This window comes from Choloepus didactylus, chromosome 8 (assembly GCF_015220235.1).
Source record: "Choloepus didactylus isolate mChoDid1 chromosome 8, mChoDid1.pri, whole genome shotgun sequence".
In the NCBI taxonomy this organism is placed as follows: Eukaryota; Metazoa; Chordata; class Mammalia; order Pilosa; family Megalonychidae; genus Choloepus; species Choloepus didactylus.
In genome coordinates, this window is record NC_051314.1 from 23,938,092 (window position 1) to 23,954,402 (window position 16,311).

The window sequence follows — 16,311 nt, forward strand, 5'->3', positions numbered from 1 at the left end:
TTGCAGCAGCCCTTTTCTCTCCAAATGCTTGGGTGAGTGTTCCAACATATCCACACATTTGGGAGACCACCTTCTTGGCCCCACCCACCTCAAACATTGGGGCAAAACCCAGATTCCCTTCCATCTCCAAGGCACACACTCAACCTCTTCAGAACACTGAGGTGGCAGCCAGGCTCTCCCCAATTCCCTGGGAATGTGCTCCACCCTCTTCGAGGCCTGAGGTGGCAACACCTTTCCTGAACATCAAGATGGAAGAAGGCCCACCCTCGATCTCCAGGGCAAACTCACCCTTTCCATGTGTGTGGGCAATACACTCTCCCAGCCTGAGACCTCTTGACTTCAGACCTCAACCTCCATGGCTCTGTCTTTGAAGAGATTTTTCCTTCAATTTTTTCCTTGTCTGTCTCCTCCAGTCCCGACCAGCAGTGGCTCTGTCTGTAAAGAGCTCGCAAAAATTCTGTTGGCTTTGCATGAAGCACACAGGGATCAAGGCCATCAGACAATAGGACTTTCCACAAATCCTTTCTGCTTAACTCCTTCTCTAATCTTGGCTTGTACTGAAATGGTGGCTGGGTTCCATGTTTGGTTACATCCTCATGTTGGGCTGTAGCTTCTGGGGTTTCACTGTAGCTTCTGGAAGCCCAGAGTTTTTCAGGCCATCAATTTCTGGTTTCTTTGAAACCAAGAGTTCATTTCTCAGCTTATCTCTCTCCTATCGCATTTTACTAAAAGCTGCAAGCAGAAGCCAGGCTACTTCTTCTAAATTTTGCTTAAAGATCTCATCAGCTAAATATTCCAGGTTGTCGCTTTCAAATTCAACCTTCCATCCAATACCAGGACTCAATTTTGCCAAATTCTCTGCCACTTTAAAACAAGGATCACCTTCCTTCCATTTGCAACAACACATTCATCATTTCTGCTCAAGGCCTTATCAGAAGTATCTTTAGAGTCCATATTTCTACCAATAGTCTCTTCAAAAGTAGTCTAGGCCTTTTCTACCAAGCTCCTCACAATTTGTCCAGAATCTTCCCCTTATCCACTTAAAAAGCCACTCCAACATGTTTGGCATTTGCAAGCTCAGCAGCACACCACTTCTCTGGTACCAAAATCTGTTCTAGTTTGCTAATGCTGCCAGAAAGCAAAACACCAGAAATGGATTGGCTTCTATAAAAGGAGGTTTATTTGGTTATAATGTTATAGTCTTAAGGCCATAAAATGTCTATCAACAAAGAGTACCTTCATTGGAGGATGGCCAATGGTGTCCAGAAAATCTCTGTTAGCTGGGAAGACACCTGGCTGGCGTCTGCTCCAAAGTTCTGGTTTCAAATGTCACTCTTGGTTGCTCTTGGGGCATCCTCTCTTAGCTCTCCCAAGCCAGAGTCTGCTTTCAACAGCCGTCTTCAAACTGTCTCTCATCTGCAGCTACTCTCTCAGCTTCCATGTATTCTTCAAAGTGTCCCTCTTGGCTGTGGCAAGCTCGCTTCTTCTGTCTGAGCTTATATAGTGCTCTAGTAAACTAATCAAGGCGCAAGCTGAAGGGGTGGGGCCACACCTCCATGGTAACTATCCAATCAGAGTTATCACCCACAGTTGGGTGGGGCACATTTTCATGGAAACAACCTAATCCAAACGTTTCAACTTAATCCCCACTAATATGCCTGCTCCCACAAAATTGCATCAAAGAACATGGCTTTTTCTGGGGGACATAATATATACAAACCAGTACAAACTGCAATCCAGTATCCTTGATTCTTGAAGGCAATTGTATACTATATAGCTTCTATGCTGGAACCGTGTGATTGTGAAAACATTATGGCTCACACTCCCTTTACCCAGTATATGGACAAATGAGTAGAAAAATGTGGACAAAAAGTAAATGAATAATATGGGGGGGGGGGGCATTTTGAGTATTCTTTTTACTTTTACTTTTATTCTTATTTTTATTTTTTGGAGTAATGAAAATTCAAAAATTGTGGTGTTGAATGCACAACTATATGATGAAACTGTGAACTGTTGTACACTTCAGATGAATGTATGGTATGTGAATATATTTCAATAAAATTGCACTAAAAAAAAGAATGCATAAAATTCAGGACAATGGTTTCTTCTGAAAGGGACAGGAAGAAACACATAGGAGGGCTTAAAATTATTGGTAACTTACTCTTTCTTAAGTGAGACGGTGTGGATTTCAGTTTTTCTCTATCATTTTTAAAAACTATTCTTAAGTTTTACATGTATATATATATAGGTATATATGTATATATATATATATACACATCAGTATACTTCATAGAAAATAAATCTAACCAATAACAAATAATATATCTTAAAGAAAAAAGTCTGAAAACTTATAGGCACAATCTTCAAAAAAATCTTTGTTCCCTAAAAATTCTAAAATTATTGGCAGAAATTTACCAGCAAATCTTGATTTCAATTTTTACAAAATGTTAAGTAAGCCAAAAGGGATTTTATTTTTTTTATTTATACAGAGTATGTTAAGAAACATTTTACTGTATTCCCCGAAGTGTGTTATGATTCTTAATTTGGTCACCTCTACAAATAGCCTTCTGTTCAAATCACAAAATTACAGCATTTTTCCTAAATTACAAAATAAATAGCCTCATGTTAACTAGTTTCATAAGCATTTAAACACTATAAAATCATGGATAACGTCCCATGAGTATTTTTTAAGCTCACGCAACCTACTTAAAACTCCTTCTCCGTCCTTGCCACCCAGACCCTAGCCCCTGCCACCGACCTTGAGGAGCTAATTAACCATGTCCAACATGGAGAAACACCTTTTCAACCTGAAGTTCACAGCCAAAGACCTGAGCAGGAGTGCCAAGAAATGCAACAAGGATTGGAAAAGGCCAAAAAGGCCAAGTTTTAAAAAGCCACTCAGAAAGGCAACATGGAAGTTGCTAAGACACACATGGAAAATGCCATCCGCCAGAAGAACCAGGGATGAATTTCCTGAGAATGAGCGCATGAGTAGACATAGTGGCTGCCATAGTCCAGGTGGTGGTGACGATGGGCAAGGTGACCAAGTCCATGGCCAGTGTGGTTAAGTCACTGGGTGTAATGCTGAAGACCATGGATCTGGAGATCTCCGCCCTGAAAACCAGTTTGAGACACTGGATGTCTAGACACAGCACATGTAAGACACAATGAGCAGCATGACAATGCTGACCACTCCCCGAGAGCCAAGAAGATATGCTGCTCCAGAAGATGGCAGACAAGGCCTCTCCCTCAGTATAGAGCTGCTGCAGGGGCAGACTAGCTCTGTGGGTATGAGCGTGGCCTCGGCATAGCAGGATGAGTTGCTCTAGAGACTGGACCATTCTGTGGGATCAAGTGTAATGACAAAACTCACTCTGCGGCTTCCCGGCTGCAGCCACATTAAGATATACAGAGAGCCAACACCTGCGCTCTGTATATTACAGAGATACACTAGAAACTGAACATGCCTGAAAGCTGAAATGCCCTGTAAGATGCCTCTATCTTTGGGTTTACAGTGCTCACCAGATACATTAAGAAATGACAGGCTTTTTTCACTCTTAACTGCATTTTATAGTTCTGTATAGCTTGTGATGATGTGTATTTTTATAGCTGCCTTTGACAGAACTAATTTGGTGTACACGAATTTTTCTCAAAAATTTAGTTAAAACTCTAGTTCCTCTACACTCAATTTTCCATGTGAATTAATCAAATTGAAGGGGTTTCTGAGTTTTTTTTTTACTTAGTGCAACTGATAATACCTATAATTGACAGACGATGCATAAAAATTAAAGAGGGGAGAGGTAGAAAGCCAGGAACTGCATGGACTGGATACCACAGAGCAATCTGTCTTTGGGCATACTTCATACAACACTCATGAAAACGTGGAACTGCTGAGATCAGCGAAATCTTAAGTTTTTGCGGCCAGGGGACACGCCCCCCTCCCTGCCAGGCTCAGTCCCGTGGGAGGAGGGGCTGTCAGCTCCGGGAAGGAGAAGGGAGAACTGCAGTGGCAGCCCTTATCGGAAACTCATTCTACTGATCCAAACTCCAACCATAGATAGACTGAGACCAGACACCAGAGAATCTGAAAGCAGCCAGCCCAGCAGAGAGGAGACAGGCATAGAGAAAAAAAACAACACGAAAAACTCCAAAATAAAAGCGGAGGATTTTTGGAGTTCTGGTAAACATAGAAAGGGGAAGGGCAGAGCTCAAGCCCGAGCTCAGGCCCTGAGGCGCATATGCAAATCCTGAAGAAAAGCTGATCTCTCGGCCCTGTGGACCTTTCCTTAATGGCCCTGGTTGCTTTGTCTCTTAGCATTTCAATAACCCAGTAGATCTCTGAGGAGGGTCCTTTTTTTTTTTTTTTTTAATCCTTTTTTCTTTTTCTAAAACAATTACTCTAAGAAGCCCAATACAGAAAGCTTCAAAGACTAGCAATTTGGGCAGGTCAAGTCAAGAGCAGAACTAAGAGAGCTCTGAGACAAAACGCAATAATCCAGTGGCTGAGAAAATTCACTAAACACCACAACTTCCCAAGAAAAGGGGGGTGTCTGCTCACAGCCATCATCCCGGTGGACAGGAAACACTCCTGCCCATCGCCAGCCCCATAACCCAGAGCTGCCCCAGACAACCCAGTGTGACGGAACTGCTTCAAATTACAGGCACACACCACAAAACTGGGCGTGGACATTAGCCTTCCCTGCAACCTCAGCTGATTGTCCCAGACTTGGGAAGATAGAGCAGTGTGAATTAACAAAGCCCCATTCAGCCATCATTTCAGCAGACTGGGAGCCTCCCTAAACAGCCCAGCAGCCCAGAACTGCCCTGGGGGGACGGCACTCACCTGTGACATAGCACAGTCATCCCTCAACAGAGGACCCGGGGTGCACAGCCTGGAAGAGGGGCCCACTTGCAAGTCTCAGGAGCCATACGCCAATACCAAGGACTTGTGGGTCAGTGGCAGAGACAAACTGTGGCAGGACTGAACTGAAGGATTAGACTATTGCAGCAGCTTTAAAACTCTAGGATCACCAGGGAGATTTGATTGTTAGAGCCACCCCCCATCCCTGAATGCCCAGAAACACGCCCCATATACAGGGCAGGCAACACCAACTACACACGCAAGCTTGGTACACCAATTGGACCCCACAAGACTCACTCCCCCACTCACCAAAAAGGCTAAACAGGGGAGAACTGGCTTGTGGAGAACAGGTGGCTCGTGGACGCCACCTGCTGGTTAGTTAGAGAAAGTGTACTCCACGAAGCTGTAGATCTGATAAATCAGAGATAAGGACTTCAATTGGTCTACAAATCCTAAAAGAACCCTATCAAGTTCAGCAAATGCCACGAGGCCAAAAACAACAGAAAATTATAAAGCATATGAAAAAACCAGACAATATGGATAACACAAGCCCAAGCACCCAAATCAAAATATCAGAAGAGACACAGCACCTAGAGCAGCTACTCAAAGAACTAAAGATGAACAATGAGACCCTAGTACGGGATACAAAGGAAATCAAGAAGACCCTAGAAGAGCATAAAGAAGACATTGCAAGACTAAATAAAAAAATGGATGATCTTATGGAAATGAAAGAAACTGTTGACCAAATTAAAAAGATTCTGGACACTCATAGTACAAGACTAGAGGAAGTTGAACAACGAATCAGTGACCTGGAAGATGACAGAATGGAAAATGAAAGCATAAAAGAAAGAATGGGGAAAAAAATTGAAAAAATCGAAATGGACCTCAGGGATATGATAGATAATATGAAACGTCCGAATATAAGACTCATTGGTGTCCCAGAAGGGGAAGAAAAGGGTAAAGGTCTAGGAAGAGTATTCAAAGAAATTGTTGGGGAAAACTTCCCAAATCTTCTAAACAACATAAATACACAAATCATAAATGCTCAGCGAACTCCAAATAGAATAAATCCAAATAAACCCACTCCGAGACATATACTGATCACACTGTCAAACACAGAAGAGAAGGAGCAAGTTCGGAAAGCAGCAAGAGAAAAGCAATTCACCACATACAAAGGAAACAGCATAAGACTAAGTAGTGACTACTCAGCAGCCACCATGGAGCCAAGAAGGCAGTGGCACGATATATTTAAAATTCTGAGTGAGAAAAATTTCCACCCAAGAATACTTTATCCAGCAAAGCTCTCCTTCAAATTTGAGGGAGAGCTTAAATTTTTCACAGACAAACAAATGCTGAGAGAATTTGCTAACAAGAGACCTGCCCTACTGGAGATACTCAAGGGAGCCCTACAGACAGAGAAACAAAAAAAGGACAGAGAGACTTGGAGAAAGGTTCAGTACTAAAGAGATTCGGTATGGGTACAATAAAGGATATTAATAGACAGAGGTGAAAAATACGACAAACATAAACCAAAGGATAAGATGGCTGATTCAAGAAATGCCTTCACGGTTATAACGTTGAATGTAAATGGATTAAACTCCCCAATTAAAAGATATAGATTCGCAGAATGGATCAAAAAAAATGAACCATCAATATGTTGCATACAAGAGACTCATCTTAGACACAGGGACACAAAGAAACTGAAAGTGAAAGGATGGAAAAAAATATTTCATGCAAGCTACAGCCAAAACAAAGCAGGTGTAGCAACATTAATCTCAGATAAAATAGACTTCAAATGCAGGGATGTTTTGAGAGACAAAGAAGGCCACTACATACTAATAAAAGGGGCAATTCAGCAAGAAGAAATAACAATCGTAAATGTCTATGCACCCAATCAAGGTGCCACAAAATACATGAGAGAGACACTGGCAAAACTAAAGGAAGCAACTGATGTTTCCACAATAATTGTGGGAGAATTCAACACATCACTCTCTCCTATAGATAGATCAACCAGACAGACGACCAATAAGGAAATTGAAAACCTAAACAATCTGATAAATGAATTAGATTTAACAGACATCTACAGGACATTACATCCCAAATCACCAGGATACACATACTTTTCTAGTGCTCACGGAACTTTCTCCAGAATAGATCATATGCTGGGACATAAAACAAGCCTCAATAAATTTAAAAAGATTGAAATTATTCAAAGCACATTCTCTGACCACAATGGAATACAATTAGAAGTCAATAACCATCAGAGACTTAGAAAATTCACAAATACCTGGAGGTTAAACAACACACTCCTAAACAATCAGTGGGTTAAAGAAGAAATAGCAAGAGAAATTGCTAAATATATAGAGACGAATGACAATGAGAACACAACATACCAAAACCTATGGGATGCAGCAAAAGCAGTGCTAAGGGGGAAATTTATAGCACTAAACGCATATATTAAAAAGGAAGAAAGAGCCAAAATCAAAGAACTAATGGATCAACTGAAGAAGCTAGAAAATGAACAGCAAACCAATCCTTAACCAAGTACAAGAAAAGAAATAACAAGGATTAAAGCAGAAATAAATGACATAGAGAACAAAAAAACAATAGAGAGGATAAATATCACCAAAAGTTGGTTCTTTGAGAAGATCAACAAGATTGACAAGCCCCTAGCTAGACTGACAAAATCGAAAAGAGAGAAGACCCATATAAACAAAATAATGAATGAAAAAGGTGACATAACTGCAGATCCTGAAGAAATTAAAAAAATTATAAGAGGATATCATGAACAACTGTATGGCAACAAACTGGGTAATGTAGAAGAAATGGACAATTTCCTGGAAACATATGAACAACCTAGACTGACCAGAGAAGAAATAGAAGACCTCAACCAACCCATCACAAGCAAAGAGATCCAATCAGTCATCAAAAATCTTCCCACAAATAAATGCCCAGGGCCAGATGGCTTCACAGGGGAATTCTACCAAACTTTCCAGAAAGAACTGACACCAATCTTACTCAAACTCTTTCAAAACATTGAAGAAAATGGAACACTACCTAACTCATTCTATGAAGCTAACATCAATCTAATACCAAAACCAGGCAAAGATGCTACAAAAAAGGAAAACTACCGGCCAATCTCCCTAATGAATATAGATGCAAAAATCCTCAACAAAATACTTGCAAATCGAATCCAAAGATACATTAAAAAAATCATACACCATGACCAAGTGGGGTTTATTCCAGGCATGCAAGGATGGTTCAACATAAGAAAATCAATCAATGTATTACAACACATTAACAAGTCAAAAGGGAAAAATCAATTGATCATCTCAATAGATGCTGAAAAAGCATTTGACAAAATCCAACATCCCTTTTTGATAAAAACACTTCAAAAGGTAGGAATTGAAGGAAACTTCCTCAATATGTTAAACAGCATATATGAAAAACCCACAGAGCATAGTACTCAATGGTGAGAGACTGAAAGCCATCCCTCTAAGATTAGGAACAAGACAAGGATGCCCACTATCACCACTGTTATTCAACATTGTGCTGGAAGTGCTAGCCAGGGCAATCCAGCAAGACAAAGAAATAAAAGGCATCCAAATTGGAAAAGAAGAAGTAAAACTGTCATCATTTGCAGATGATATGATCTTATATCTAGAAAACCCTGAGAAATCGACGATACAGCTACTAGAGCTAATAAACAAATTTAGCAAAGTAGCGGGATACAAGATTAATGCACATAAGTCAGTAATGTTTCTATATGCTAGAAATGAACAAACTGAAGAGACACTCAAGAAAAAGATACCATTTTCAATAGCAACTAAAAAAATCAAGTACCTAGGAATCAACTTAACCAAAGACGTAAAAGACCTATACAAAGAAAACTACATAACTCTACTAAAAGAAATAGAAGGGGACCTTAAAAGATGGAAAAATATTCCATGTTCATGGATAGGAAGGCTAAACGTCATTAAGATGTCAATTCTACCCAAACTCATCTACAGATTCAATGCAATCCCAATCAAAATTCCAACAACCTACTTTGCAGACTTGGAAAAGCTAGTTATCAAATTTATTTGGAAAGGGAAGATGCCTCGAATTGCTAAAGACACTCTAAAAAAGAAAAACGAAGTGGGAGGACTTACACTCCCTGACTTTGAAGCTTATTATAAAGCCACAGTTGCCAAAACAGCATGGTACTGGCACAAAGATAGACATATAGATCAATGGAATCGAATTGAGAATTCAGAGATAGACCCTCAGATCTATGGCCGACTGATCTTTGATAAGGCCCCCAAAGTCACTGAACTGAGTCATAATGGTCTTTTCAACAAATGGGGCTGGGAGAGTTGGATATCCATATCCAAAAGAATGAAAGAAGACCCCTACCTCACCCCCTACACAAAAATTAACTCAAAATGGACCAAAGATCTCAATATAAAAGAAAGTACCATAAAACTCCTAGAAGATAATGTAGGAAAACATCTTCAAGACCTTGTATTAGGAGGCCACTTCCTAGACTTTACACCCAAAGCACAAGCAACAAAAGAGAAAATAGATAAATGGGAACTCCTCAAGCTTAGAAGTTTCTGCACCTCAAAGGAATTTCTCAAAAAGGTAAACAGGCAGCCAACTCAATGGGAAAAAATTTTTGGAAACCATGTATCTGACAAAAGACTGATATCTTGCATATATAAAGAAATCCTACAACTCAATGACAATCGTACAGACGGCCCAATTATAAAATGGGCAAAAGATATGAAAAGACAGTTCTCTGAAGAGGAAATACAAATGGCCAAGAAACACATGAAAAAATGTTCAGCTTCACTAGCTGTGCCAGTTTGAATGTATTGTGTCCCCCAAATGCCATTATCTTTGTGGTCTTGTGGGACAGACGTTTTGGTGCTGGTTAGATTTGCTTGGAATGTGCCCCACCCAGCTGTGGGTGGTAACTTTGGTGGGATACTCCCATGGAGGTGTGACCCCACCCATTCAGGGTGGGCCTTGATCAGTGGAGCCATATAAAACATGCTGACTCAAAGAGACTGAAGGGAGTGCAGCTGTGAGTGACGTTTTGAAGAAGAGCAAGCTTGCTAGAGAGGAACGTCCTGGGAGAAAGCCATTTTGAAACCAGAACTTTGGAGCAGACGCCAGCCACGTGCCTTCCCAGCTAACAGAGGTTTTCCGGACGCCATTGGCCATCCTCCGGTAAAGGTACCCGATTGCTGATGTGTTACCTTGGACATTTTGTGGCCTTAAGACTGTAACTGTGTAGTGAAATAAACCCCTGTTTTATAAAAGCCTATCCATCTCTGGTGTTTTGCATTCTGCAGCATTAGCAAACTAAAACACTAGCTATTAGAGAGATGCAAATTAACACCACAATGAGATACCATCTAACACCGGTTAGAATGGCTGCCATTAAACAAACAGGAAACTACAAATGCTGGAGGGGATGTGGAGAAATTGGAACTCTTATTCATTGTTGGTGGGAATGTATAATGGTTCAGCCACTCTGGAAGTCAGTCTGGCAGTTCCTTAGAAAACTAGATATAGAGTTACCATTCGATCCAGCGATTGCACTTCTCGGTATATACCGGAAGATCGGAAAGCAGTGACACGAACAGATATCTGCACGCCAATGTTCATAGCAGCATTATTCACAATTGCCAAGAGATGGAAACAACCCAAATGTCCTTCAACAGATGAGTGGATAAATAAAATGTGGTATATACACACGATGGAATACTATGCGGCAGTAAGAAGGAACGATCTCGTGAAACATATGACAACATGGATGAACCTTGAAGACATAATGCTGAGCAAAATAAGCCAGGCACAAAAAGATAAATACTATATGCTACCACTAATGTGAACTTTGAAAAATGTAAAACAAATGGTTTATAATGTAGAATGTAGGGGAACTAGCAATAGAGAGTAATTAAGGAAGGGGGAACAATAATCCAAGAAGAACAGATAAGCTATTTAACGTTCTGGGGATACCCAGGAATGACTATAGTCTGTTAGTTTCTGATGGATATAGTAGGAGCAAGTTCACAGAAATGTTGCTATATTAGGTAACTTTCTTGGGGTAAAGTAGGAACATGTTGGAAGTTAAGCAGTTATCTTAGGTTAGTTGTCTTTTTCTTACTCCCTTGTTATGGTCTCTTTGAAATGTTCTTTTATTGTATGTTTGTTTTCTTTTTAACTTTTTTTTTCATACAGTTGATTTAAAAAAGAAGGGAAAGTTAAAAAAAAAAAAAAGAAAAACAAGGAAAAAAAAAAAAAAAGATGTAGTGCCCCCTTGAGGAGCCTGTGGAGAATGCAGGGGTATTCGCCTACCCCACCTCCATGGTTGCTAACATGACCACAGACATAGGGGACTGGTGGTTTGATGGGCTGAGCCCTCTACCACAGGTTTTACCCTTGGGAAGACGGTTGCTGCAAAGGAGAGGCTAGGCCTCCCTATGGTTGTGCCTAAGAGCCTCCTCCCGAATGCCTCTTTGTTGCTCAGATGTGGCCCTCTCTCTCTGGCTAAGCCAACTTGAAAGGTGAAATCACTGCCCTCCCCCCTACGTGGGATCAGACACCCAGGGGAGTGAATCTCCCTGGCAACGTGGAATATGACTCCCGGGGAGGAATGTAGACCTGGCATCGTGGGACGGAGAACATCTTCTTGACCAAAAGGGGGATGTGAAAGGAAATGAAATAAGCTTCAGTGGCAGAGAGATTCCAAAAGGAGCCGAGAGGTCACTCTGGTGGGCACTCTTATGCACACTTTAGACAACCCTTTTTAGGTTCTAAAGAATTGGGGTAGCTGGTGGTGGATACCTGAAACTATCAAACTACAACCCAGAACCCATGAATCTCGAAGACAGTTGTATAAAAATGTAGCTTATGAGGGGTGACAATGGGATTGGGAAAGCCATAAGGACCACACTCCACTTTGTCTAGTTTATGGATGGATGAGTAGAAAAATAGGGGAAGGAAACAAACAGACAAAGGTACCCAGTGTTCTTTTTTACTTCAATTGCTCTTTTTCACTCTAATTATTATTCTTGTTATTTTTGTGTGTGTGCTAATGAAGGTGTCAGGGATTGATTTAGGTGATGAATGTACCACTATGTAATGGTACTGTAAACAATCGAAAGTACGATTTGTTTTGTATGACTGCGTGGTATGTGAATATATCTCAATAAAATGAAGATTAAAAAAAATTAAAGAGGGGAGAATAATTATTTAGTTTGGTTACATGGCTATAAACAACTTGTTCAACATATTTAATGGACAGTGCTATTTTCTACGTATTTCTCTGGTTTTTGTCTTTTTTTTTTTTTTTTTGCCATCAAAGTGAGACTACAATTGACTATTTATTCTCCTCACTTGTTTTGTAGAATACTCTTACTGTTTACATTCTATAAGTCTGTCATGAAATAACTATCTTCACAAAACTGGAAAAAACACCAACTTCATTTATGGGAAAAACTTCTCATTCATACTTTCTGTTCGAATAGTTTTTAAAAAGACATACCAAGCTCTCTAATACCTTTCTAGTTATTTTCCTATTTCTACCTAATTCTTTGCTTAAAATTCTTACAAAGCATGTTAATTAGCATGGCAATCAATATTACTCACTCTAATATTGCCAAAGAACAGTCTGGCTTGAGAAAACCCTGAGACTCTGTGTTTGTATTTTTTATTTTTAATAACTAAAAGTAGAACTGCATTTCAAGTTCTAATTACTTGCATTATTTATTTGTCTTGAAGCAACAACTTTCAGAGAAACTCGGAAATATAAGTTGAAATATTTGATTTAGCTGTACAAATAACTTAAATATACATCCAGCCAGTTGGATGTCTGAGAAGAGGAAAAGGGGTGGGATTGGACTTAACTCTATACTTATAAGCTTAACTCTGTAAGGCTAGAGAGCCTACCTGTACTTCCTTCCATCTTTCTGGGAATATCTGTATATTCTCTGGCTAAAAAGTACAGCAGTAGGCTCAAAGCATGGAGAACAGTGGCTTGCTTTTGTGTTGGCAAGTATTTTTATCTAAGTTAAAGACTTAAGGGTTTTTTAACTCCTTTCTCTCACTGAAAGATTCTTCCATAAAAGAATACCAATGTCTCAAAAATAATTATATGGATTCTTCTGCATCCTTTGAATATTTCTTAACCAAGTATTCACCATTATATTGTCCAGTGTGAATGAGTGTGTTTAAGAAAAAAATTAACAAACAGATGAGGAATGAACCTCATATTCTACAGCTCTTGATTGTCTGCCCAGCATCTTTTTTCTAGAAATCACACGTCCCCTCTCATCCTCTTGATTGTAACAGAAGCAGCCATGTATGGGTTCAGCATGAGTCTTAACCCCTCTTTAGACTGGAAAAGAGTAATTACAACTTAAAAACAGTTTACTGTTGAATCCTTTGGTAAATTGAAGACCCTTTTATAGTGCAAATATTCCCAACAAAATTAATACATTTTGTGAGATTAAACAATGTTTGTATATGCTTGAACTTTAACATATGTTCATTTCAAACTGGCTGAATGTATATTTTTATGAACCATAATATTACTTTCAGAAGAAAAAAAACTTCCATGAGTAGAATTTTAGTAACACTACTCAAGCTAACTTTTTCACTTTCCTTCTTTTCTCCCTCACTAATGTTAACTTTAATACAGTTTAAATATATGGTCATTCATAAGAAATTACTCAGAAACATTTTTCAATGACTAGTTCCTTTATCCAACTGAAAGTTAAATTCACTTCCCCATAATTTTTTGTTCTCATATAAAACAAAAGAAATCCAAGAAGTCAAATCTTACAAGACCATCATAATTTAAGCCCCAGTTATTTCTCCATTATGACAGCAAAGTAAAATAATCTAAAACCTACCTTGAGAAGTTCAACAAGCCTGCATAATGCCTTAACTGAGGTTTTGGTCATTGGCTTTTGCATGGACATGTAGAGATTCATTGTGGTTTTAATAATGGTACTAATACTGTATGCATATAAGAAGCCCTGTTTAAAAAAAAAAATTTATTATAGTCACAAAGAAAGATTACATTTCTTAAAGATCTAATTTTCTATGCAATAGTAAGTATCACTTTATTTAACAAATACTGTTTCAAAAGTTCATTTTAAAGCCAGCTTTGTAGAATTTGAACTACTCTTCCTCACAGAGATAATGTTAAACATGGTGGTTAACTTTCAAAGCATGCCTTAAAGTTTAAACATATCAGATACCAGAAGATTGGTTTTGTTGAAATTATAGTGTGTAACCACAGTTAAAGATTCTTTACATCAAAAACAAACAAACCTTCAGAGAAACAATCTGGATGATAGGAAGTTATCTATTCATCCTTATCTTACCTGCCAGGCAGGGGGATAAAGTCTCCTATCTGCTGCTATAGCATAGGGTAAGAGCTGAGGACTCTAAGGAGCTAAGAATTGAAAAGTGAGAAGGAGAAAGAGAGTTGCTCTCTAGCCAATACAGATACCCAGTGGTATTTCTGAGTTGCAAGCCAATTCCCCCTTTCCTTTTCACCTAAAACAATCCCCACTGTCCACTGCTACCATCTCCCCTACCTACCTTGGTTCTAATCAGGCTCTCTCTCCTTCCAGCCCAATGAGAACAGATTCCAGCCTATCCTTCTAATCATGAAGGAAATACACAGGTCTTTTGAATCTTTTAAATAGCTTTATAGTAAGCTCCAGGGAACAGGATGGAAAAAGAAAACAGGAAAAACCAGTATTACCTATCAAATACTTTTTCATTTAGACTCAAGAGGGACTCATAGGAATAAAAAAGGTAATAATGGAGATTCTTTGGGTTTAAGAAGGATCAAAATAAGATACAGTTTTCAGATGAACCTAAACTCTATTGTGAATATATTCAAGAGCCTGGGGTAGAAGTCAGTGAATCTCAACCTTTTTTTCCAGACCCACCTTAGGTGAGAGATAAAGTACTCTCCCATCAGTAACAGTGGGTCACTAAGAGTGATGCTCAACACTCAATGGGAAGTGGAGTTTCTCTGACCATTACTAGCTCTGTGGTAAAGACGTGCTAAATTAAAAGAATTAAGGAATGAGAGAAGGTAGCCTTCTAAGAAAGGTGACAATAAGACCAAAGCGTGGGGTACACATGAAGGAAAGACAAATCTTACCTTATCAGGTATAGGATTATTAGATGCTACCCTACTGCAGCACTGCGAAAAGATGAAAGGTAGAAACAAGGAACAGCGAAAGTATACTCTAGGCAGGCAGAAAAAAGAAATTCCTCTCTTGAGGGGAAAGGGGATCGCATTTAAGGTACACAGTTCTTGGGCCCATACCACCTCATTCCCAGACGGTTACTAAAATTGTGAAAAACTATACATTAAGATGTATTTAAAAATCTAAACTGGGTGGGAAGATGTGTTTCTGTTAGTAGAAAAATAAATAATGTGGACCAACCCTCCCATTGAGAACAAGGAAATCTGGGAAAAAATATTTCTAAAATCTCTTGAAAAGCATTGAAGGGATATAAAGAAAATAAAGATACAGGAAAAGAAAGAAACTCAGAGAAGTGAGTCTGACATTTGGGTCTGCTTTCCCTTAGAGATATCTCCCCATTCCAAAATAGGAAAATTAAGACTGAGGCCAAACATCTTTCAACATCATCTCACAGAAAAAGAGGATAAAATGGGAGTTCATGGCCTACCAATGAAGGGAGAGGAGTCCTGATAAACTACCTAAGCGTTGGGTTGGGATCCTGAAAGACTGTCTAAAAGTAAGGATGAACTGGAAAAAGATCAGTTCTCACAAGGATTGAAGTCCTGCCTCAAATCATCTCAATCCATGATTAGCTTGAAGTAATCTGGGCTGCTAGTTGTCCTAGATTAGCTGTGTACCAAAAACAAATGTAAATCCTCTCTGGAGGAAGAAAACAATATGCAGATCCTCAAATCATGTCTTCAGTTTTTTACACACAATATCTGGCATAAAAACATAATCAGGTATATGAAGAGAAAGACATTTCCAAAAATCAAGAGAAACAAGAGACAAAAATAATTATGCTGAAAAAGTTGAAAGGAATAGAACACAAAAAGATTTCAGACTACAAAAAATTAAACAAACAATAGCAAAATAATTAAAAACTCAGTAGATGGGTTTAAAAGCAGAATACACATAGCAGAAGAGAGAATTAGAACAGAAAGAGAGAGAAAAAGAGAGAGAATAGAACAAAAGGAATACTTAGAGATTTAATGGCTGAGAATTTTCCACAAATCCCAAGTAGCACAATTTACAAAGAAAACTACAACTAGGTTTATCATCATAACATTTGCAGAAAACCAAAAATTCAATCTCATAAGCAGTTAAAGACACATATATCTCCCAAAAGCAACAATACTGACAGCTGTCTTCTGAACAAAACAAAAGAAGCCCAAAGAAAAGAGA

General features: G+C 39.0%; 1 protein-coding gene and 1 pseudogene across 1 annotated transcript in view; one reads left to right on the forward strand and one right to left on the reverse strand.

The window, feature by feature from the left end:
- WASHC4 (WASH complex subunit 4) overlaps nt 1-16,311 on the reverse strand; it is a 143,127-nt gene that overhangs the window by 67,348 nt on the left and 59,468 nt on the right. Inside the window, 1 exon segment of the mRNA XM_037847856.1 lies at nt 13,768-13,893. Coding sequence (XP_037703784.1) covers nt 13,768-13,893 — 126 coding nt within the window.
- On the forward strand, nt 2,778-3,329 carry LOC119541536 (annotated as a pseudogene).